The sequence below is a fragment of the Nomascus leucogenys genome, chromosome 5 (assembly GCF_006542625.1).
Source record: "Nomascus leucogenys isolate Asia chromosome 5, Asia_NLE_v1, whole genome shotgun sequence".
Classification (NCBI taxonomy): Eukaryota; Metazoa; Chordata; class Mammalia; order Primates; family Hylobatidae; genus Nomascus; species Nomascus leucogenys.
This window is the reverse complement of record NC_044385.1, coordinates 102,783,210-102,807,821: the sequence shown is the minus strand read 5'-3', so window position 1 is coordinate 102,807,821 and position 24,612 is coordinate 102,783,210. Positions and strand designations below refer to the sequence as shown.

At 32.5% G+C, this 24,612-nt stretch overlaps 1 protein-coding gene across 12 annotated transcripts in view; it reads left to right on the top strand.

Annotated features, from left to right (window-relative positions):
• The window catches only part of MYCBP2 (MYC binding protein 2), a 275,606-nt gene that overhangs the window by 184,983 nt on the left and 66,011 nt on the right, over positions 1 to 24,612 (top strand). For 4 of the 12 annotated variants that reach the window (XM_030813514.1, XM_030813510.1, XM_030813507.1 and 1 more), the window contains 5 exons: positions 6,792 to 6,866; positions 9,487 to 9,711; positions 10,561 to 10,693; positions 14,226 to 14,348; positions 17,204 to 17,383. In XM_030813514.1, coding sequence (XP_030669374.1) covers positions 6,792 to 6,866; positions 9,487 to 9,711; positions 10,561 to 10,693; positions 14,226 to 14,348; positions 17,204 to 17,383 — 736 coding nt within the window. The remainder of the gene's footprint in view (positions 1 to 6,791; positions 6,867 to 9,486; positions 9,712 to 10,560; positions 10,694 to 14,225; positions 14,349 to 17,203; positions 17,384 to 24,612) is intronic. The other 8 variants (XM_030813521.1, XM_030813512.1, XM_030813513.1 and 5 more) reach the window with 7 other exon arrangements.

Sequence of the window (24,612 nt, the reverse complement as noted above, 5' to 3'; positions counted from 1 at the left end):
TTTGGGAGAGAAAGATACTTACACAGATAAAGCAAGTCAATAAACAAAAGTAGAAAGGAAGAGCAAGAAGTACCATCTGTCACAATTCTGAATCCCATGATTTTATTTTAAAGCATTGTGTTCTGTTACATGATGCTTTTGAACCCCATCCAAGAGACAATCTGTAGTAGACAGTCTCCTTAAGGTCAGGGAAAGAAGGGAGTAACAAAGGTTAGAGGAGCGGTAAGGAGTGGAGTGAGGCATACAGATACTTGTGGGTGATTTTCACTGGAATGTGAGTGCGGAGATTGTTAATGTAAACAGCTCAAGAGTGTCTGGTATTGTTAGGAAGCCAGGGTTTTTTTTTTGGTTTCTTCATTTTAAGAGTAGTAGTGACTTGCGAGTTTTATAAGTTAAAAGAAAGATATCAGCAGGAAAAGGGAGAAATTAAAGATATAGATGACAAGGCTGAAGACTGAAAAACAGGAGCAGGAAATGGAAGATCTGGGATAAAGTTACTTCAGTACAGGTATTAACTGAGGACTCACACAGAGTCAGAGGCCTGGCATAGGCAGGGACAGGCATGATTTTCCAAGGTTTTATCTGTAGGGACTAGGGCAGACCTCTTACCCAGTCAGTACATTTTTCTTAATGAGTATCTGACTGTGTGGGGCTAAACATGATAGGACATAGAATAATGATTCCCTCTCATCTTCTCAAGGAAATAACACACCTAAATAGTTGCATCTTGCTACCTCTTCTTTTGTATGTCTTATACATTTACTGCTAGAAAAACTATCTTTCTCCCTTCTTCAGTTCATTTAAAGTAAACGAACTTTAATCATGGCCGTTAATTGTAAAACATGACTCAATAAAAAAATGAAAGCTGGGAGATATGAAATCAAATTAGAAGTATTCAAACACCAATACTGCTAACTTAAAAAGAAGTGAAAGTACTGAAAAGTTGCCTTCAGCACTGTTTACGTCTATCTCTTCAACCTTTTCTAGTTAAAACAATTTTGTATTGACATCAATGTGTGCAACTTATTTGGATCCCAACTCAAACAAACTATAGAGAGAGGAGTGGGGGCAGAGATTGGAAGTTTGAACACTGACTGTTGGATGAATTATTTTTAAAAATAAGATTACTATAGTTACCCATTTTAGATAATCCTTAAAGTGATCCTGTCACGCTGTCTTGTTTATTTACTCATGTTTTAGAATTCGTGTATTCATCGTAAGTATGAACTTTAGCTCAATTTTGATCTATCAGTCATTCTATTTAAACACCATATTTGACTGAAAAATATTCATATCCTAATTTAGTTCAAAGGTGACTTTAACCGTTTTAGCACTTTAGTAATGCCCTAGTTTAGAGACGAAATAGCATTAGACATTCATATTATGACTGTATTGTTTTCAAAATAATTTTTAAGTCAATGAGAAAGATAGAGCTAAATAGATGAAGGGTTCCGATGCCTCTATGAGGCATTCATTATCAATTATGTAGAACTTTTTACCCTTTTTAGAACACTCTTTTCCTTTTTGTTTGTTTTATTTTTGTTGTTTGTTTTTTGTTTTGTTTTGTTTTGTTGTTTGTTTGTTTTTACAGCACCTTGCCCTGCCACCCAAGCTGGAGTTCAGTGGCACAATCTTGGCTCACTGCAACCTTCACCTCCCAGGTTCAAGCGATTCTCATGTCTTCCCCTCCCAAGTAGCTGGTATTACAGGCATACACCACCACACCCAGCTAATTTTTGTATTTTTAGTAGAGATGGGCAGGGTTTTACCATGTTGGCCAGGCTGCTCTCGAACTCCTGGCCTCAAGTGATCCACCTACCTCGGCCTCCCACAGTGCTGGGATTACAGACTGGGATTAAAGACGTGAGCCACTGCACCCAGCTGAGAACATGCTTTCCGATTTTATGTCTGAAGAGTCTTTGTTTTGTTGTCTAATTTATCTAGAATGGTTTCACTTCCATTTTTTTCTAACCTTAAGTTGTCCAGACTCAAAAATTGGTTGGTGATCTTCTTCTCTTTATTTCCCAATTTTGCTATAGTCATTAATTCATTAATTGCTCATTTAGTAAATATTTGAGTTCTTATTCGTAGAATTCTTATTTGCATTCTTGTTAGTAATAAATACTAAGCTGGAAAGTAGGCATTGGGTGGAGATGCAGAGGGGAGGGATACAGAGTAAATAAGATGGGGTGAAGTTCTGATCCTTGGAGTACTCACCATGTAATGTGGTAGACATACCATATTCACATAATTAAATTGCATTATGATAAGTTGTGGAATGGCTTCACTTAAGTGACACTTGAGGAGGTCTTGAAGAAAAGTTGCCAGGAAACAGTAAAGGAATTTCTAGACAGAATCAAATGTTCAGAGTTATGGGGACATGCTATGTATGTGAACTGATGAATAGTTGATAGAGGTAAAGCAGAGAATTGAGGGTGGAAAACAGATATGTACTGGGGAGAATAGCTTTCTCTCTTCCTTCTCAGGCAGCACTTAATCTGTAGAAGTAGAAAAGGCTTACTTCTTTCTCTAGCTACCCATAATATTTGTTTTTCTTGCCTTCAGCCCATTTGTGTTTATGTACCCTTATTTCTGTTTTTAAGCTACTTGAGGATAAGGACTCATTCAGGATCCCTTCTTACTCACATTTGTTTCTTTCTAAGCATTAAAAATTACACTTTGCTCATAGTAGGTTTTCACAATTTGTTAATGCTTTACACATTTGTGGACGCTTGATTTTAGTTATTTGCATTTGATATGATCATTCTGTTTAAAATAATTTCTAACATATATATGCTTCTTGCCTTAATTATCTCATTTAATCCTCATTGTGACCCTGTGATGTTAAGCATATTATAATTCTCATTTTTGCAATGAATAAAGATAGCCACTCACCCAAGATCACAAGTAGAAAGTAGTAGAGCTGGTATTGGACCACCAGTTGATATGATTCTAAAGCCCATGCATTTATGTTCAGTATGCATTAATCTAGTGGAGAGATAAGGATAGATATAGTTATAAAAGGATGAAGCAACTATAGCTGTAATAATCCTATTACTTTGACTAGAACTGCCAAACTACAGAAAGATAAATACTTACAACATTAATGGTTGAATGAGGATGAATACCATAATATGTATTGAAGATGACATGAGTTATTCTTTGATGGCATACCTGGGGAACATTGATTGATTTTAAATTAAAATTCTAAAGATGTGCAATCTACAAAATGTGAGCTGGTAGAATGTTTCAAATATCAGGGAAAATGCAAGTAAAAAAATGAAAAGAGAATTTATTATGCACCTACCATGGAAGACATTAGACTCTCTGGAATCACGAGCTTAATTTTTTGGAAAATAAGTGTACTTCTATGATAGGAGATGTTAATAGTTTGAAACTTACACACCCAATTCTTTGGGTACTCTGTCAAAAATGAGATCTTTTAACATTGTGAGGGGAATTGAGTGGAAGAGAAAGTTTATATCAAGGAAAGTAGATGATAGATAAATGGAAGTATTCTAAGGTATCTTTATAGTTCCCCTATAATCTGAATTCTTACAGAATTGAGTCTTTGTGTATCTCCATGCATTTATACAGATTACTTCTTATTTTAGGCTGATGGGTGTTCAACATATAGAAAGTATACTGATTTTCCAAATTTTGGGACCTGAAAGATTTGAAGTAGAGTTGAAGAGAAAGTATCATTTGTTAATCTTGTTTGTGTAGCATCACCTGGGTTAATTGATAAAATTGGCAAATGTTTCTTGCATTTTAAATCCAATTTCATTCTTTTGGGTTACCTAATAACACTTAGCAGTCACAGCTTTAACATACCCCAGATTTCCTGATTTTGTTAATAGCTTTGTGTGTATGTGTATACATAATCTGTATTTTAATCTTAATAATATTAACTTAATACAACATTAGTAAATGTGCTATTCTTATGTGGTTAAGAACAGCTTTATTTCATTCTTTAGCTTAGTGTTAAAGTTTCATAAACAGAATGAGATTGAAACAGTTAAATTAAGACTAATAATTAATATATATGCTATGCTTAATTTTTCTGAGTTATTTTATCATTTTGCTTGAACAATGGCAATTCTTAGCTTTGTGCTTATCTAACACAAGGAAAGATTTTTTTCTTTTCTTTGCATGAGCATTTGGCATGGTTGGTCACATATTTTCACTGTGATAATTATTCACTTATTGGTCTCTTTTCTATGCCTTGAAAGATTATCAGCTTAGAGTTGCAATTTGGTGTTCATCAATTTGTTAGGTTCCCAGTATGCTTTAATTTTCTAATTTTCTTGACAGAACTTTTCTGCCTTTAAAATAGTATTTGAGAATAAAATGTTATTTTATATATATATGTGTTTGTATATACACATGCACACACAAGCTGTGCTCATAATAATCTGTGAAATTATACTATATGAAAGCTAACATATTTTAATAGTGAGAAATGGGGGCTTTGGAGAAATTAACATTTTCATGAATGTTCATGTCTTTAGACTAAAACATTTCTAAATTTCCAAAGAACACTATTCAAGTGTGTGTGTGTGCGCGCGCGTGCACTCGCATGCGTGTGTGTGTGTTTGAGATGAAGTCTTGTTGTTGCTCAAGCTAGACTTGAACTTCTGGGCTCAAGGAGTCCTGCCTTCTCAGCTTCCCAAGTAGCTGGGACTACAGGCATGTACTACCATGCCCAGCTATATTTTTAAATTATTTTGTAGAGACGAGGTCTCTCTGTCTTACCTAGACTGGTCTCGAACTCCTGGATTCAAGCAATCCTCCTGTCTCAGCCTTCTGAATAGCTACGAGTATAGGCATGCACTGCTGCGCCCAGCTATTCAAGTATATTTTATTTTTAAACTCCAGCTTTCTGTTCATCAAATTTCTGCTTCTTGATAAATGCAGTTTTATTATGACATTGCATTTTGAAAATAATCTTATGGTAAACCAGTGTGAATTAAGAATTTTCTACAACTGCAGAACAAAAGCAAAAAAGTATAAAGTTTCAGTTTACATAGAAACATATACGGAATTGATTTTATTGGCAATTTGTTACCATAGTTAGCAGTTAACATCATTTTAAAATATCATTGTATGTGCTGTTGACTGAGAAAGTGCTTATGTTTGCACATTGACTTAAAAGAGAGACATAAGCTTTAAATATTGTCAACCAGTCACCACATTGCTTCATCACTAGCTTTACCTGCATTACTTTTAACAATTGCCTTTCACGTTACTTTGATACTAGAGTAATTTATGCTAAAAAATACAATATGCTGAAAAAAAAAGTGATAATGTTTTATGTCAGAAAGTCTGTCCCACTATGCTTTGTAAGGGAGAAAAACCATTGACCGAGTACTCTACAAATTCTTATATACATGGATAAACCAGTAAAGACATTTTTCCCCTAAAACATAGCACTTCAAAATGTTCTGCAATATGTTTTTCACTTTACCTAAAGAGAAAGGACCTTACTCACTATCCACTTTTAATTAGGGGGCAGTTGGCTTTGGTTTTGGTTTACATTTATTTGTAGGCATATTATTAGACACTTTTTTAAGGGTTTTATATGTCATATTTATGAATTAGTATATATTTATGTACATGGGTGTGTACCCACATTCATCCATACATATCCATATATATGTGTATATATATATACATATATATGGATATGGAAAATATAGAACTAGAGAACAGTAAATAAAGTCTCATTATCTAAAATGACTTATAATTGATACGGAATTTTGATGTTTCTTTTTTGTTGAAGTCTTAGTTGATCTTTTCTATTAACATTTTGAATGTCCTCGTTTTTGATTCAAAATAACCTTTTATCATAATATTTACATAAGCAATAAAATTGTGCAATTGCTACTCACTGGAAAGATTTTAATTTCAGATCAGATAAATATAGATTGATAGCATGAGATAACTACGAAAATGTATATCATTTAAATTATCAGTAAAACATTTTGTGAAAATGTTGATTTTTCTAGGATAGCATTTCTGTGAATTGATTGTTCCTTAACAAAACATTTTTAGACTTTAACTTAGAGATCCTAAATGCTCTGCATTTCCTAAACTTTGAGATGGAGAAAAGTAGGCCTGTCTTTTGATAAAATTGATTAAATTTTTATCTTTTGATAAAAAATTGATTGTATGTATTATTTATGTTTTTCTTATCAAATTTGTTAGTAGCATTCGAAACATTTCCAAGTGATTTTTTCCCTACTTATAGTGGGAAGGAAAATTGAAAAAAAAAAGGCTCAGACTTTTTGTTTTATTTTTTACTGTTTTATTTTTGTACTTCAAAAAGTGATAAGTTCACGTAAACTACATGCCATTATTATTCATAATGATAATTGCATTTTCTATACAATCTATATCATTTCCATTTTTATTATAAAACAGCAGACTGGTTTCTGTCATAAAACAAATCTGGCTTGTATTAGAACAAATACGTCCTCATTTAAAGAATTTTAAGGTTTCTTTCTTGCATTGAGTATCTTAAGCTTTATAACAACTTCTGGCTCTTAATTTTAGTAAATGGCATGACACACTATATCCACGGAGAGCTTCTGACAAAAACTTACTTATCAGACAGAATTTCTTCGGTGTGTTGTTTACTCAGATGGCTTCAGTTTCTCTTTAGTAAAATAATATTTCCGTGTTGGTGCTAGAGTACAGAAAAATGTTGTTACTGTTCACGCATCTTCTGCAGATGATATCCTGTTCCTTTTCTTTGTTGATATTTTTCTTTCTCAAACTTTGTTGCTCAGAATATCTTTAATGCTAGCCAAGGAGTCAGGGATTTGGACGTATTTTCATGGACTTCCAAAGCTTTTTTCCCCCAGGTGAGTTAACTATAAGGAACAATAATATTTTATTCAGGTATTTCAGCATGTATAACAAATTTTGTGTCTTTAAAACCTTTGCTTAAGATTAATAAAACCTTTTAACCAAAAAAAGATCTATATGAAGTGCTGCAATTGAGTTTTCTCCTCGCTCCTGCCAAAAAGAGTGTATTATTAGTTTAAGTGATACTTCCACATGACTTCAAATTTGCTATATTTAGTTTTATGACTAGCTTTTCCAATGATTATATCTAAGATTAGTGTTTTCACAACTAACTTATTTAGGTGGCAGTTTCCTAGACTTATGGCTCTTATTTTTTCTACTGTCAACTCTTTCACATTCCCTCTTTGAATGTTCATCCGAGAATGGTATGGGAATGGAGGGAGAAGATAATAATATTGAAATTCATGAATTTAATACGCTGGTACCTGGATCTCACATTTCTATATTGAATAAAACATGTATTTTACTATTGCTTGAGCATGATAGGCACAGTTCTGTGACTTTATGTCTGTCAGTTTTTTATACTGTTTAGCACAAGAATTGGATAAACTTTGTTTTATACTTATTAATATAGTTTTATTACCTTTTCAATAAAATATTATTTTAAATTTTTAACAAGTTTTCATAATTGCCTTTCCGTGACTAGTTTGCAATTATAATTAATTTTGCCAAGGCTTAACTCCCAGTGTTACCCTGAATTATCAAAAGTTAGAATTATTGTTATAATTAAATGCACTAGGAATATTATTAAATACCAGTGAAATTGGTTTTTTTTTTGCTAAATCTATGGATATTTGCTTTTTTATGTTGCCATGTAATTTTTAAGAATCAGTTGTGAGTAGGATTAAAACTTGCCTCTTCCAACTATGAAATGGCATGATGTATTTATTTATTGACCATTTACAAACAGACATTTTAAAATGTTTACAGAAAATCTTGTGAGTGTAATAGCAAGTACTATGTAAAGTTTAGACCTGTGTTACTCTCAATTTTTATCTTGAGTGCTCTCTCTGTATTCATGTAGGTTTGCATATATATAAATTCTTACAAATATATATGATAAGTATACAAAATGTGTATTTTACACTTATTTTCAGTTGTAAATCTAAGCTTTTTGAGTGTTTAAAATTATCTTTTCCATTAAATTTCCAATATGTAACCAAAGAATATTGGTAAATAAAATATAATTACAGTAAATGTAAATTAATTTTTCTTAGTACATATTTGTATAAGTAAAAATTGGTTATTTATCACTACAGTGAGATTCACAAAATACTATGTGAAAGTTAATGATGACTTTAACATTTTCCCTGACCAGTCATGTATGGAATTAACAAAGTAGCAGGTGTACAGAATTCTTGAATCCACATATTTTTAAACCTGAGGATTTTATTTTTAATATTCTACTGTGTTACTATTTATATGAACATGTATACATATCTCTTCATACGAGGGTACTGGTAGGGATAGAACTATTTAATACAATTTTATCTTGCATAATGTTAGTTTTTAAATTTTTGTTCTATTTATAACATTATTAAATATCAATTTTAACCTAACGTTTGCATGTGTGTCTCTTTATGGTTATCTATTACTCTATCAGAATATAAAATAAATTATAGAGTTCGTATTACTGTATTTAAAAATGCAGTTTTAAATCTCTTTTAAAGGAGTAGTGATGGCAAAGAGAACACCCAGTGTGGACCTTTTATTTACATTTAGTTGGGAAAAAGAGAACATATGGAAAGGTTATTATTTCTCTTTATTACATTCACATAGGAAACAATTTTATCACAGCATTACAATTTAACAGAAAATTTAGGGTAGGTTCTTTTCATTTTAGAAGTGACTCTTTTCAATAATATAAATTTACGTCATATTCACTTGAATCCATATTTAATTTCTCCTTTCTACTAAAAATATAGTCTGTTTTTCTGTTACTAGCATTAATACGTCACTGCATAGTAGTGGCTTAACAAATCTAGCAAGACATTTTTATTTGTACAATATTAGAAAGTAAAAGTTGTTAAAATATTGTAAGCATCATTATTTCATTCATAACTAACAAATAGCAAGATATAGCTATATTTTTAATGCATTTTTTTCATCATCTCTGCTTATGGATCAGTTTTCAGATTCTTCATACCTGTTTTCTCTATTTATAAATAATTATTTCAACATAGGAAGAAATGAATATTTAGGCTTTTTTTACCCGTAACAATATGCAGTAATGCAGTAATAATGATTCAAAATTATTCCCTTGTGGTTCACATAGTATAGTATTTTTATTTTTCCTACTGTTAAGTTTAAATATTGCATTAAAGATAAAAGTAAAATCAAGGATGATTATATTTCTCAAATTGTGGTGGGCAGAAGCCAGAGGTCGATTGGTTTCCTGCTATATTTTCTTGCCTTCAACTTTATTTTAAATAGCATTGTTGAAAAACTGAGATTCTTTAATTAGTGCTAATGACTAATCCTTCAGTTATCTTTAGTTATGTGTTTTTTTTATATTGACAGTACTGTAGACTTGCTATAAAATCTATTAATAGGAAGGCTTTGAAAGTGATAATAGATTGTATTTTGTTTATTTTTCTTTCCTATTCAAATTTTCAGGAATCTAAAACTAATACTGATGACTTTTTCAAAGACATAAACTCCTGCTGCCCACAGGAAGCAACAATGCAAGAACAAGATATGCCATTCTTGCGAGGAGGGCCAGGCATGTACAAGGTAGTGAAGACGGGACCTTCAGGTCACAACATCAGAAGCTGCCCTAACCTTAGAGGTATCCCAATTGGAATGTTAGTTCTGGGAAACAAAGTCAAAGCAGTGGGAGAGGTATGGATTCTTGTAGCTTCATGACTTCTAAGATACTCATTTTTAATGTAATACAACCAAAGCATCTCTTCTAAAGGTTGCCATTTCTACCACAGGTTTTTCAATGTTAATGTATTTTGTCTTTACTTGTATTGCAAATACATAATTTTTCTGTGCTTCTGTCTAATGATTTTCATAATTATCCTTGTGAAAACAATATATTAACAAATGATTTGTGTTGTATATATAAATGTTTGGTATTTGCATATATTTTTTCATTATTACAAATGTACTATACCATCATGGATTATCAGCACTTAAAATATTCTATGTGATCGGTATGGAGATGTGGTCATATGCAAAAGGTTTCACTTCTTTGTTCCCATTCATAGGTCTCACTGAAGTCCTGAGCAAATAAAATTACTCTTTAGGCTACTGTGGCATTTGCCTCAGCTGATAAGCTTGAAGATGTAGTGTGTCATGCTGTTTCTCAGTAAGGGTCATTTTCAAGTTACACTATGGATACTCTCAACCTAAATAATAGCAACTCGGCTGTGTTAGGACATTTTAGATGCAGAAAAAAGAAAATGAGCCATGTGTTTTTGGGTAATTCTTAAAATTATTTAAGGGTTATCTTTGTGCTTTGAAAGTTATTATTTTAACCAAATTCATAAATAAGCAGTATTTTACAGAACTTTTTATTGACTTCTGTCTTACCTCAGGCTGTGGCCTTAATTTCAGAAACTAATTTCTTGGTAGAAATGTATTGGAATGATTACACTATTCAGACACGTAAGCTTTTTACTGGTTTTCAGACTGAGTTCCCTGAAAGAATCAAGCCAATCAATCATGCTTTTTGTTATGTACCAGGTAACCAATTCTGAAGGGACATGGGTGCAACTGGATCAGAACAGCATGGTAGAGTTCTGTGAGAGTGATGAAGGAGAGGCATGGTCCTTAGCTAGAGACAGAGGCGGAAACCAGTACCTCCGACATGAAGATGGCAAGTTGGCTTAAATTTGTGATTTATTCCAATTAAGCTTTCAAATACAGAAGTTTAATGCCGATTGTATTGCTTTTGTTTTAAAGAGTTTTTTGTGTGTTTGTTTTTTAAGTAAAAGCAAAACTAAAAGTTAAAAAATCTTGCAACTGTTAAAATTGGTTTGTAAAATACGTGAGTACTTAGTGCACATTAAAGAAGAAAATTAAAAGAAAATTTGAAACATATAGACTCATCTTTATAAAACAGGCTTTTTATTTCATTAATATAAATTTCTATACCTCTTTCTTCCATATCAGTCCAGGACTGAACATTTTATCCCTTCTATAATAAAATGAAAGTTCAGTATTCAAACTACCAATCTCAGTACTTCTCCCAGGCAACTTCATTTGATTGCATTTTGTCTTAGGGAAAGAGCATTGAATTAATGCAGAGTGTCTTTAGGGTTTCCTGTTGTTCGATTTTCAACTTTAAATTTTATTTTACGTTTTTCAACACTGATCTCACTTAATAAAATGTATTCCTTTTTGTCCCCCTCTCTTTGATATCTTGGTGGCAAAAATTTGTTCTTCGAAGTTGAGACCACATTATCACTTGGGTGACGCTTTAACTGATCACAACAGAGCCAAGAATTTCTTGTGTTCCTAAAGAATTGTTCTCACCACTAGAACAATAGTGTCATAGTGAAGTTCATGTTTATTTCTTCATACCCAGTTATGAGTCCCTTGTGGACAGGCACATGGTTTTTATCTTTGCATTCCTAATTCTGAAACAGTTTTGACACATACCAGTTGCTCATGAAGTTTTGCAATACAACTTGAATTATAAAAATAATAGCACATCAAAATAAGTATGTAAGCAAACATGGACTTGTCTGCCAAATCCCAAAATTTATAGGATGAAGTTAGATAATAAGAGAACATGCATCTTTATTCAAAAGATAATACGTTTATAATACTTATTATTCCAAGAGGAAATATGGCCATAAATATGGATTCAAAAAAGGTTTGAAATTTGCAATAATGATGGAGCATCTTTGGAGATATCTCCCTTTTTCTCCCCACAACACACCTTTGAGGTAGGTGATATAATCTTAAATTTATAGGTAGGAAACTCAAGCTCGTAGAATTTAAAATAATGTGTCTATGGTTGTACAGCTGGTGACATAGCAGATGTAAGACTTCAGCCAGAATCTTCATTCGTGTTTTAAATGCTGTACTCATTACACCATGCTGTACACATTGAGCACAACTTGAGAACCTACCTCCTCTCCTTGTTTTTCCCAGATAGACGTTTTTTAGTCTGAGATGGTATGGTCATATAAAATAATGTCCTGAAACAGTAGAACTATTCATTTGAAAAAGAAAAGGATTCCACTTGATATAAACCAGACATTTACTAAATGACTTTTTCACTTACTATGTGCTTATTATATATCACTGTATATTTATTACATATTCATAAATTTTTAAACATTTTTCTTTATATAGGAATATTCAGATATAAATGAAAATACCTAAGAGGAGATCAGCTTTATTTAAGATAAGTTAAATATGAGAACAGCTTAGGTGACTTCTAAAGGACTTTTCTAGCTTAATGCTTAATAATTTTTTAACTGGCAGTACAGCAAAATATGTAAGAGTGGATTCTGAAGCAGGGCTGCCAGGGTACTGATCCCAGCTGTACAAGTTTTTACTCATGTGACCTTGACCAAGTTAACCTAATATCTCTGTGCCTCAGTTTTCCCATTTATAAAACGACCTTGTAGGTCATAACCACATAAATTTGATATGAAGACTAAATGAGCAAATAATAGATAAAGCTAATGGATGGTAAGTTAGGTCTTACTGTTAAAATGCAAAATGCCTTCCATGCTAAGGATCAAGTTTTAACCTAGGAAATTTTATTCTTATAAACTTAGAAGATAGAAGCTTCTTCCAAGATAAAATGCCTCTTAGAGTATCATTTAAGAGAAGTTTAAATTTTTCTCTGTAATCAGTTAATCAACTTTTACTTTTGATATATAGATTCAGACATAGATATTTGGTGATCATGTGAATCTTAATATTTTAATATAAAACCTGGAGTGATAAGGAAAGAAATGATATAAAGTTAGTGCCTTTAAATCACTAAGATTAGTTGATGTGCTGCCCAAATAGTCTGTTCATTGCTGATAATATCTAATATGGAAATACAAAGATTTGGCACTATGGTAATTTATATGAAGTCGTGTGAGTAAAACAAAAGTTTTCCTCTTTGTAAAAACTCTCTATTGGTCTTTGAAATCTGTAGTAGGCAGAGTTACTGCTGTGGTAAAAACAGACTTCACTCTGGGTGCTAGACCATTCTTAGTCTAGAGGGGAAGCAGTGCTATCTTTTCCATTCAGTTTACTGTTCATGGGTGTTTTTCTGAAGAAACATTCTACTGCTGAAATATTGCATGCTGAAGAGTATTGCCTAAGGGAAGTGCTAAGATTGGTTTTTTAAATCAAGTCTACAAATGCTGGTAAAGGGATAGATTATACAGTACCACTGATATAGCAGAATTGCAATTTGCAAGTAGGAAGGAAACACTCTACCACACCCTGTCTGTAGTTCCCTGTTCTGTTTAAAGGACTATTGACTTTTAAAAAATATATGTAAGATACTTAAAGATATTTTAAAAATAAGATATTTAAAAATATACTTGAGATATTTTATTTTTCATAAGGTTATTTTAATGGAATAAATACCTTTTCCCCCTGATTTTACTTGACAGACTTTATTTTGCCTTTTTTGGCTGGCATTAATATGGATATTTAACTAAGGTGTTATTTTATATCAGACAGAATCTTGGAGCCAGTTGATTGTTCATAGGGGATTAATTTAGTTTGCATATTTTATAGGTCACATCTTGCCATTTGTAAATGGATAAAACATTTGCCATTTTCTGCTTGAAATAAGAATTCTGATACATTTATAGACTCTGATTATGTATCATGGTTTATTATTATCCTTCTATTTGGGAAAAATATCTTTATGTGATAAAATAAGTTAAAAGTTAAGTTTTCCATAATTTTCACATTTATAACTTAGAACAGTTAACAAATGAAAATTCCTTTTGATACTAGATACTTACTTTTTTTGTCTATTCTAATACTAATATGCAAAATACTTTTATTTCTGGTTTATAGGTTATCCATTTTGTTTTGCAAAATATTCTTGTATAAATTTGTTACAAATACAAAGAGTTCCTGGGCCAGAAGTATTAGTATGCATTCAATAATGTATCCTGCCACAATAAAAGTAAATTGGCTTCATAAGAGCATATCTCATTTCTAAATTTCACTGTGTATTTGATAAATAAAAACAAAGATCTGTCAGGTGCTTTGTTAATGTTAAGATGACCTGACTGGTATTTAAATTGATCAAATCTAGATGTGAGCTTATTTTAAAATCTAACCATCATAAAATCTTTTGCAATTTTCTCTCTTTGTTGTATGAATAGGGAATAGCATGTAAGAAACTAATGTTACAGCTGTGGCTTTTATTGTAGAACAAGTTCTTCTGGATCAGAATTCTCAAACTCCTCCTCCAAGCCCTTTCTCAGTGCAAGCTTTTAATAAAGGGGCAAGTTGCAGTGCCCAAGGATTTGATTATGGACTCGGAAATAGCAAAGGTAGGTATTTAAAAGTAAGTCTTTTACTTACCTAACTTCAATGTTTTTTATTACCTTCTCTTTTATACACTTTTTATTTGTGTTCACCCAGAAATCTTTATTAAAATTTGTTCATGGAAAGCTAATACAAAATGTTTACAAAGGTGTTCTTTTCATAGTATTGTTTTTTTGTTTTGTTTTGTTTTGTTTTTTGTTTTTAACCAGTTTTGGCTTAAGTTTATGAGAGTGCTTGCTTATTTTTTTTCTATTTAAAAAACACTCATTTTGATTTCATATCCTAAAGATTCTATTTCACTAAATCTCGTAAAATGTGATTTTTATCATCCACTTATTAGGATGGTAATGTTAATGAGAAACAGAGAACTTTCTCAAATGATCCATTTAAAATCAAACTATTACTTTTAAATAGTATTTTTAAGTAATGTTACACATGAGCTTTATAAAATTTATGTGGTTTTGAATTTCTAACCCAGTAATCTTAGTTAATTTAGAATTATGTGAAATGATATGTTTGGTTTTAGTATCTATAATAAAACCAGAAAGTTGTAAAAAGAAAAAAACCCTAAGCTGTATAAATATAAAATATATACAGCTGTTTTGGCTGCATTAATGGAAGAGACCAGCATCATGGACTGTCCAAACAATAGTTAATTTTGAAACAATTTATGCTGGAGGTTCGTCAGAAATTGCATTTTTATGTGAATTCACACACTCTTGTTCTTTCCTATGTACCTGATCTAGACTCCTTCAAAATCAGCCCTATTGTCCACAGGTAACATACAGCTGGGTCATGAGTAAAAGGGAGCAGATAGCCTACGTTGAAATAATTTTACTTTAATTTTATTTAAATTAATTCACAGGACTTGATTCCAAGGGACAAATACAGTGTCATTATACCTGACTTGCAGAACAAGTGAAAAAATAAAACAGTGAACAAAATGTATAAGGAATATTCCGTTTAAAATAAAACTACTTCTATTGAATAGCTTCATTGCTTTCCACAAAGTATTTTTATGAAGGAAACCTAGCCACAAGATTTTTTTTTACTCCCTTGGATTAGCCAATGCCATAGGATTGGGTATTATCTGCTCGCTTACTTCGGGTACCTGATTTCCATTAATTTAAGCTAGATCTTTGTACTTACATCGTGTAAATGCTTGGTAGTGTTTTCTTTATGTCCCTTTCTCTTTACCTTTGTCAACTCTTAAAATCTCAACGTTTGCTTACCGCTACCATATCTCTATATAGTAATGTTTTAAAGCCTTGTTTAACACAAATTGTATGCTTTCAGTCTTTAAAATGTCTGTCATTGTACTGATAGCTATCATAGTAAATCAGTCTTTATAATTTATTAAAATATCATTAAAATAAATATAAATGTTTAAGAGACACAAACATTGCTGAGAAAATTTATGTACAAATAATAAAGTATTACTTTTTAAACATGTGATTTTGTGAATATCGTTCAAAAATAGCATGCACCATGCCAGGCATAGTGGCTCATGCCTATAGTCCCAGCTACCTGGGAGGCTGAGGCAGCAGGATCACTTGAGGCCAGGAGTTTAAGGATGTAGTCTGCTATAGTCGTGCCTGTGAATAACCACATGCGCCATCCTGGGCAACAGAACAGGATCCTGTTTCCTTAAAAAAAATATTAATAATAAGCCTGCTCTTGTTAACAAGCTTTTAAAATATTTAGATGGAGCAAAGAAATAATAAGAAACTTAAACTTGATGAAATATATCTAACTTTATTATCTGTAACAGTAGTTCCCATTTTAACTCTTAATACTGTCCAAGATCAAAGAGCTGTTTTTTGTAAGTTTTTTTCCTTAAAACAGTATTTTAGAAAATTCTTCATGATCTCTAAATTTTTTCCTATAATCTACAGCATTTATTTATTATTTCAAAAAAGATATATGGCTCGTGTACACAGTTCTTTCCACATAAATCTATCCCTTGTAGGTACTTCAGTTGAAATTTTCACATATGAAACTTTATTATATTTCAGAAATATGACTAGAAAGATACTATTTTCCAGTTTCTGCATCACCTAGTCTGGATGTAGTTCCCTCTCCCCACCTCCAGCATCATTTAAACTATTTAATGTATACTTACAAAAAGGAGTTATTATCCATCAGATTATTTCATTATCTTAAAAAAAAATTTTGTAAAACCTTTCGGTACAAGGAAAAATGTTAGAATTGATATTTTAGATACTATTCAAATTAGGTAGCTCATAATCCTTTTTGTCATATAGGACTTACAGATTTTTAAATTATTCATCTAAGCAAAATATTTCATGCTTTTAAAGTAGAATTTCTTTGGCAGTAACAACTTTAAAAAGAAAGTATTAATTTATAACTATAATATAAACACATTGCTATGTTAATAACATACTTTGCCCCATTCTGCTTTTTAAAGAAAAACTGTTAATTGCTTATTTTCTGCATGAAATATACTGCCGATGAGGCACGGTGGTATTAGTCATTGTTGGGAACTATGGAGAAGGCATCGTTTACTTAAATCTTCATTTATATATGTTCAATATTGAAGCAATTTATCACTGATTCTTCATAGAGTCTTCATTCTCCCATACATAATGAGAGATTTTATATATGAATTTAAATGAATTTGTTTTTATAGGTGGGCTTCTATATAAGATTTGGTGGGGCGCTTCCATTAAAAAAAAAAAAAGCTTGCAAAATTCGGTCCCTAATCTGAGGATGATTAATAGTCACCAATTTTCACTCATTTCTGAATTGGCACGGTTTTATTTAGTGTTCAACTCTATCTGAATGTCATAAAGCACCATTTACTTTGCCATTTTGGATGTTAATGAATAACGAGTTGTAGTTTTGACTGTTTTACCCACTGCAGGTGACCAACTGAGTGCCATATTGAATTCCATTCAGTCACGACCCAATCTCCCAGCTCCTTCCATCTTTGATCAAGCTGCAAAACCTCCCTCTTCCCTAGTACACAGCCCATTTGTGTTCGGACAGCCCCTTTCCTTCCAGCAGCCTCAGCTTCAGAGTAAGTCTGTCAGCCTTAACTGCCTCATCAAGCATTTCTGAAGCTTTGTTCTGAGTTATTTATCAGTTACTAATTAGTTATCAACTCACCTGACTGGTTTTTTTTTAATTAGGATGTTATCCCCTCCCACATTTTTGAAATATCTAAGCTATTCTGAGCTAAGACATTCTGCAGCTAAGACGTTTAAAGTTGATTTAAAGTTCATATGCATGACTATGGTAAGCATCACATATAGGGACAACTTTCAGTGGATTTTTCTTACTTCAAGATGTCCCAAAAGGATAAAGCCATTTCACTCTATTAGTGGGTAGAAGAGAGACTGTACTTGTTTGGACAGGTTTGTTTGTTTTTTCTAAGTGAATTTGGTATCTATGAAATGTATGACAATTTAGGTTTCCCGGTTTTCTCAAATTGTTGTTTCTTGCCTTTATTTTTATTTTTTTGTTGTTGTTCCTAATATGTTAAATTGATCATTTGATTCTAGTTCTGTCTTTTAGGATTGCTCTAGTCCTTCATTCATGATAGTAATTCACATTGGTTTGGAAAAGATACCCAAAAAAATTATACTTAACTGAGTGTTCTTTTTTCTTAATAACCTCCTGAACCTTCCACATAAACTTTTCAAAGCTCTGTCCGGTATGACAACAGTGTGCTCTTCTTGGCATTCAGTTCTCATGTTGACTATACAATATATAAACACATTAATTGAATGAGCTAGTTTATGAAAGTTTTAGCTTGTATACCGTTGTTCAGATTCAAATGCACAATCTCTTTGCTTTGGTAAAGTGCATTCACACTTAGGTCTAAGTTATTTGTTTACAAAAATACTTTAATAACTGTTATTAGGGTCATGTAAAAGAGTGCTAGCTGGTTTAGTTTTTATTAAGAACTAGGTTAGTATGTAGCTAGCAAATAATATTATTCATTACTTTATCCACCTTAGGTAAAGGGTACACAAGAGTATAAACTTTTCTGGGTTTCCACTGTCCATGAGGAAAGTTTAATTAGTGAAATTAATTAGTTTGGAAATATAAGTACTATCAATTTCTAGCTTATCATCTTCTTCATGTCTAATATTAATTTGAATGTCTGTTAAGAGAAGAATTTCAAAGAAACAAAATAGTGTCACATGTGCGAAATAGTTTTTTCCTTCTATGATAAATATTATTTTAGAAGAATGAAAAAGAAGTGAGGAGTTAGTTTATTAATTTTGTGTTGCATCAGACTTTTTACATTTAGAAGTATTACCCAGGTTTCAAGAAGTTTTAAAGGTAAGGACAAAGGGGAAAACAAAGGAAAAATATCAGGATCAGTCAGGTAGAAAATTTATACTAGAAAATTTAAATTCATTCATATTCAAATTCAATTTTAGATGAAAAATTACCTATGTCATAGCAGTAGTAGACAAAAGAACTAAGGAGAAAGGAGAACCTTTTTGTTCTATCTAAAGAATCATTGCAAGTCTTTACAAAAACAAGCATAATTATGATTTTAATTTTACCAAATTTAATAAAATATTTCAAAACAATAAACAGTAATAAAAGTTGATTTGTCTCTTCCAGGGAATAACAGTTTCTAGGTGACATTGTGTCAATGTAATTTTATGCATATGTGTTATCAGTACCACCACTTTATTTACCACTATCTTGAAGCAAATTTGAAATCATGGCTTAGCTATGTTTCAATTAGCAATTTTCTGAATCATTACTTGCCTATAGTCCAACAATGGAAATTACTTAGGTCTTGTTTTAAACTTCTTATTCACAAAAGGACGTCTCTAAATTTTGACTTCCAGATTCCAGAAAATGGAAGTCTTAATCTTTAGCATCACCAAAAAAAGTATGGAATCTGAAAATAGTTTTAATTTTTTTAAATAATTCAGAATTGTATGTTTTACATCGTGTTAGGAAAGATAAATGTGGCAGAGTGCCAACATTTGTTAAGATGACTCAAGCAAGATATTCTTCCCTGAACCTCACTGCCAGGCATCCCACTAGCATATCACCTACGCTTTAGACGATGGCTTGTTCTTAGTGAACTTCCCTATGCTATTTAGTAAAATGAGAATCATTTTTGTTTTATACCTTTATGATACTAAATAAGTCATTATGTAGAAGACCATATTTACTCAATTTTGTTTATACTGATAGTCGCCACTATGTAGTAAACACTGTACTTAAGCACTTTGATACAGCCTCATTTGAGATACTGTCTCTTACGTCTGTTTCACAGAGAAGGAAACAGAGGCTTAGAGAGGATAAATGATTTGCCCCAGAAACATGCATAGTAAAATGGTAGAGCCAGAACTTGAGGTCAGTTCTGTTGACTACAAAGGCTGTTTTAAATATTCAGCCTTACCTCGGTAAATAATGCAAAATCTACTTTAATATATATATATATTTTAATTTATATTTAAACTAGGTCTGGCATCTAGAGTATTAGCTTTGTTCAGATTGATTATTTTTCTTTTTATAGTTTGATTTTTTTTAATGTAACAGTAGTTTGAATGAAAAAAAGGTTTCCTAAATATCATAACTCAAGATCCTGGTTAACTAGAAAAATTCTACAAAGACACACATCAACTGGTGCATGGTTTAACTTCATCTAGCATTTCTATGAGCATTATTATCTGTAGTTCTTTGGGGTTTTTTTCTGAATCATAGTTTTTTCACCTATCTTTGGAAATTTGAAAATAATCTGGCACATTAAGTTAATTTGATACCTTTTCTTTAGAATCAGGTAACATTTTATTCCATAAAATAGAATATTTGGTAATTTTTAAATTAGCAAAATTATTTGATTTTATATACATAGAAATTATTTCAAGTGTTATTCTAGTGAAGTAGAATGTTACAGAAATAAAAGTTAACAAATTTCCCTTGTCTTAGTGTGTGCACACAGAGACATGAAAAAGAAAAGTATGTATATAGAATTTTTCTTTACTGTTCTATAATTTACTTTTTAATTTAAAAACTAGCTATGTAGTTTTTAGAATTGGTAAGCAATTTGGCAATAAAATTTTAGTGGACCAAAGTGGAGAATGGTATCTGTGTCTGCTTTCTTTAAGAATATTATATTCCTTATTTTCATTATCCCCATTTCTCTTGAAAGCTTCATTTTATGTCCTGTACCTTCTGACAGTGTCTTACACATCACAGGCATTCAAGGAGTGTTTATTGACTATAGGTATTTAAGATTACCATTTCATCAATTTAAGATCTTGTGTTTTCTATTATGATATTCAATTGTTTACTCAGAGAACATCTTCAAAGAAGAGAATTTATTTCTTTCTCTTAGTAATTAAAGCCAACTATACTGTGACAGTATGATGTATGATAATTGTGGGTTTATACCGATTGAATTCTAAGCAAGATTGTCCAACTGAAAAACTATATTGCAAATGGCTTCGTTTAACATAGCATTTTATCACTTTCTACCTACTGCTCCAGAGGCTGAATAGTTCATTTTTCAACTTTTATTTATTTATTTGTGGTAGAAAAATGGTAAATAAAACTGAAGACAATTTGCTTTTCTCCCAGAAACTTTTTAATAATTTTTTTTATTTTGTAATGTTTTATTTTTAATTTTGATGGATACATAGTACACATCTCCCAGCGATTTTAAACATGAAGTATACAATATATGTCAAAAGACAGTACTTTCAAGCACAGATATCATAGCTCTAGGTTACCTTGCAACAAGAGTTTTCCTATTATAAGTCACGTTCTTATGTGGGAGAAAAAAAAAAGTTAAATGTGACCCCAGAATTCATTTGGATATCTGCATGACTGTTTATTTACATTTGAGAATACAAACACACTAAAGTACTATGTTTACTTCGCTTGTAGGAACATAGTCGTGGAAAGACTTTCAGTTCAGATTTCCCTTCCGGCTACTTACTAGCTCTCTAAGTTATCTGACAGGTCTGAATTTTTGTTCAGACCTGAATTACCTCATTATAAAATGGGATTCCCAATAAATGTTATCTTTTGATATTATTATTGCCTTTTGATGCAAATACTTCATACCTCTCATGCTTTGAGGAAAATAGAGAAAAAGTCCCTCTCTAAAAGAGAGCTGTCTATTCTCGGTGTGGAATGAGGTGCAGGAAGGAATTTAGAAAGGGACAAATGAGCTTTCCTAGTTCCTTTTGGGTCTATTTTTGCAATGTAATTTGGTTACTTGTTTTAAGATTCTTAATGTATTTAGACTACATTCAGATGTTAGTGTGAATGTTAGCATAAAAGCCAGGTTTGTTTGTAAGGCTTAGACTGAGTCATTTCTACCCCGGATTATAATCTCAGCGCTGTATTTGTCAGTTTGTTGTTTGCCTGCTTTGAAGGTATGTGGATGAAGCACTTGATTTAGGAATGAGGACCTGTGGGATTTAATCCCTGTTTTAGAAAATTAGAGTCAGCATTGGTTCAAATATTGAAGTTTAGTAAAACTTTTCCACTTGACTCTATAACATCTGTCACAACAACCAACATATTTATTTTAGTTTTGAGGCTAACATCTCCAGCATCCCTACAAATATTAATCCTTTTCGGCATGGGCTTGAATTTATCTTCACTGAGCTGAGCCATCTTATCAGTGACATAAAAGCTTTGACCCAGGTATTTTGTTTTGCTGGTTCATCAGTGATTTATTCATCCACCCTTTACTTCATCCTAGGAATTCAGACCACAAAGAATGCTGATGTTGCTTACAAGACATTTTCTCCCAGTGCATTTGCTTGCTTTCTCCTGGCTTGATTTGACCTTTTATCTCTCCCTCTTCCCCCATCTCTTTATTTGCTACTGTGTTTATTTCACCCTTCATTACCATCTTTCTTTAGATGACTTACTCATTCTTCCATTTATTCACCTGCTTTTGTTAAGTATCTACTCTGTGCTAGGTTATGGTGATGAGCAAAGTTAAAAAAAAAAAAACCATGATCACTGATCTTGAAGGCTTCTAGAATATTTTAAGAGATATAACATAGTTAAAGAAAAAATGATGGCGTATTTTAAGTGCAACAGGAGCAGTAGTCACAGGGTGCAATGGAAACATAGGAGAGAAAGCTTCTGGCTCAGCTAGGAGAGGTTAGAGAAACATTCAAAAAAGAGGCAGGTCCTACTCAGAGTGTTGAAGGACTTGTGAGAATTTATCAGGCAAGGAGGAGTGGAGATGAGGAAGGAGGTTAATGGAGCATTCCAGCGGTAAGGATAACATGAGCTACATTACAGAGATCCAATGAATCACAAAGTATTTATTGAGTGAGCTGCAGTGAGCTAGAGTCCAGCCTGGGCAAACAGAGCAAGACCCTGCCTCTTAAAAAAAAAAAGGAAGTGACATGCTGATTAAAGTTAGGAGCCAGTCTCAAATGACATCCACTTTTATGCTCTGTTTTGAAAGATAATATCTTACCTAGTACCAAGAATAAAACACAAAACCACCTTTGAAGAAAAAATGAGTTCAGTTGGATGACTTAGCTCCAATTGGCTATAATATAACTTGAAATTGAGAAACATATTTAGCATTCTCATAATTAAAGATGGCATTGTTGACTGACAAGTTGAAAATATAAAATTATTCATATATTACATTTTATTAAAAATATTATTAAAGCATTCTCATGATTTTGCATTCAATTTAGAAAGGATTAGGTCTGCTATATCTCCCACTTTGTTATTCTCTCAAACTTCTGTACCTGTAGTATATCTCATTACTTAAGCTGAACAAAACAAAATGTTCATTTTTTATAATCAGACTTCTCATCCTTATCATCAGATCATCTTTCCTCCTTTGGTTTATTTAAGAAATGTGCATCAGCAGCAGCCGTTATGTCTTATGATGGCATAATTTCAAGTGTTCTAGGGGCCTAAGAAGTTATCCAGCTCTCATTTTGAGATGAGAGAATTCTTGCTGACTTGCCCAAAGTCATAGCTGGCAAATCTAGGACTTGAGAGTCTGTACTGGGGGAACTTGCCCCCAATATTTCAATGTAGGTTCTTTCTGTTTTCCCTAAGTGTTGGCCAGTCTGAGAAATAAAGAGAAAGAGTACAAAGAGGAATTTTACAGCTGGGCCTCTGGCGGTGACATCACATATCGGTAGGACCATGATTCCTCTGAGCCACAAAACCAGCAGGTTTTTATTAAGCAGGTTTTTATCAAAAGGGGAGGGGATGCAAGAACAGGGAGTAGGTCACAAAGATCACATGCCTCAAAGAGCAAAAAGATCACAAGGCAAAGGGCAAAGCAAAGATCACAAAGCAGAGGGCAAAATTAAAATTACTGATGAGGGTCTGTGTTTGGCTGTGCACGTATTGTCTTGATAAACATCTTAACAGAGAACAGAGTTCAAGAGCAGAGAACCAATCTGACCTCAATTTCACCAGGGTGGGGTTTTTTCCCTGCCTTGTGAGCCTGAGGGTACTGCAAGAGACCAGGGCATATTTCAGTCCTTATCTCAACCGCATAAAACAGACACTTCCATAGCAGCCGTTTATAGACCTCCCCCCAGGAATGCAATTCTTTTCTTAGGTTCTTAATATTTAATATTCCTTGCTAGGAGAAGAATTTAGCGATATCTCTCCTACTTGCACATCTGTTTATAGGCTCTCTGCAAGAAGAAAAATATGGCTGTATTCTGCCCAACCCCGCAGGCAGTCAGACCTTATGGTTGTCTTCCCTTGTTCCTTGAAAATCGCTGTTGTTCTGTTCATTTTCAAGGTGCACTGATTTCATATTGTTCAAACACACATGTTTTACAATCAATTTGTACAATAGTGGTCCTGAGGTGACGTACATTCTCAGCTTACGAAGATAACAGGATTAAGAGATTAAAGTAAAGACAGGCATAAGAAACTGTAAGAGTATTATTTGGGAACTGATAAATGTCCATGAAATCTTCACAATTTATGTTCAGAGACTGCAGTAAAGACAGGCATAAGAAATTATAAAAGTATTAATTTTGGGAATTGATAAATGTCCATGAAATCTTCACAATTTATGTTCCTCTGCCACGGTTCCAGCCAGTCCCTCCGTTCGGGGTCCCTGACTTCCCGCAACAAGTCTGCTAACTCATTCCAGTGGTTTTTTCCAACTGCATCTCAGTTATCTTACATAGACTGCAAGAAGTGAAAAAGACAGGTCATTTAGTCCAGGCTTGCTATTTTATACTTTAAACCCCTCAACAACATCCCTGATGAACTTTTGCCAGGCCAGTAATTAACAATATCACAAGG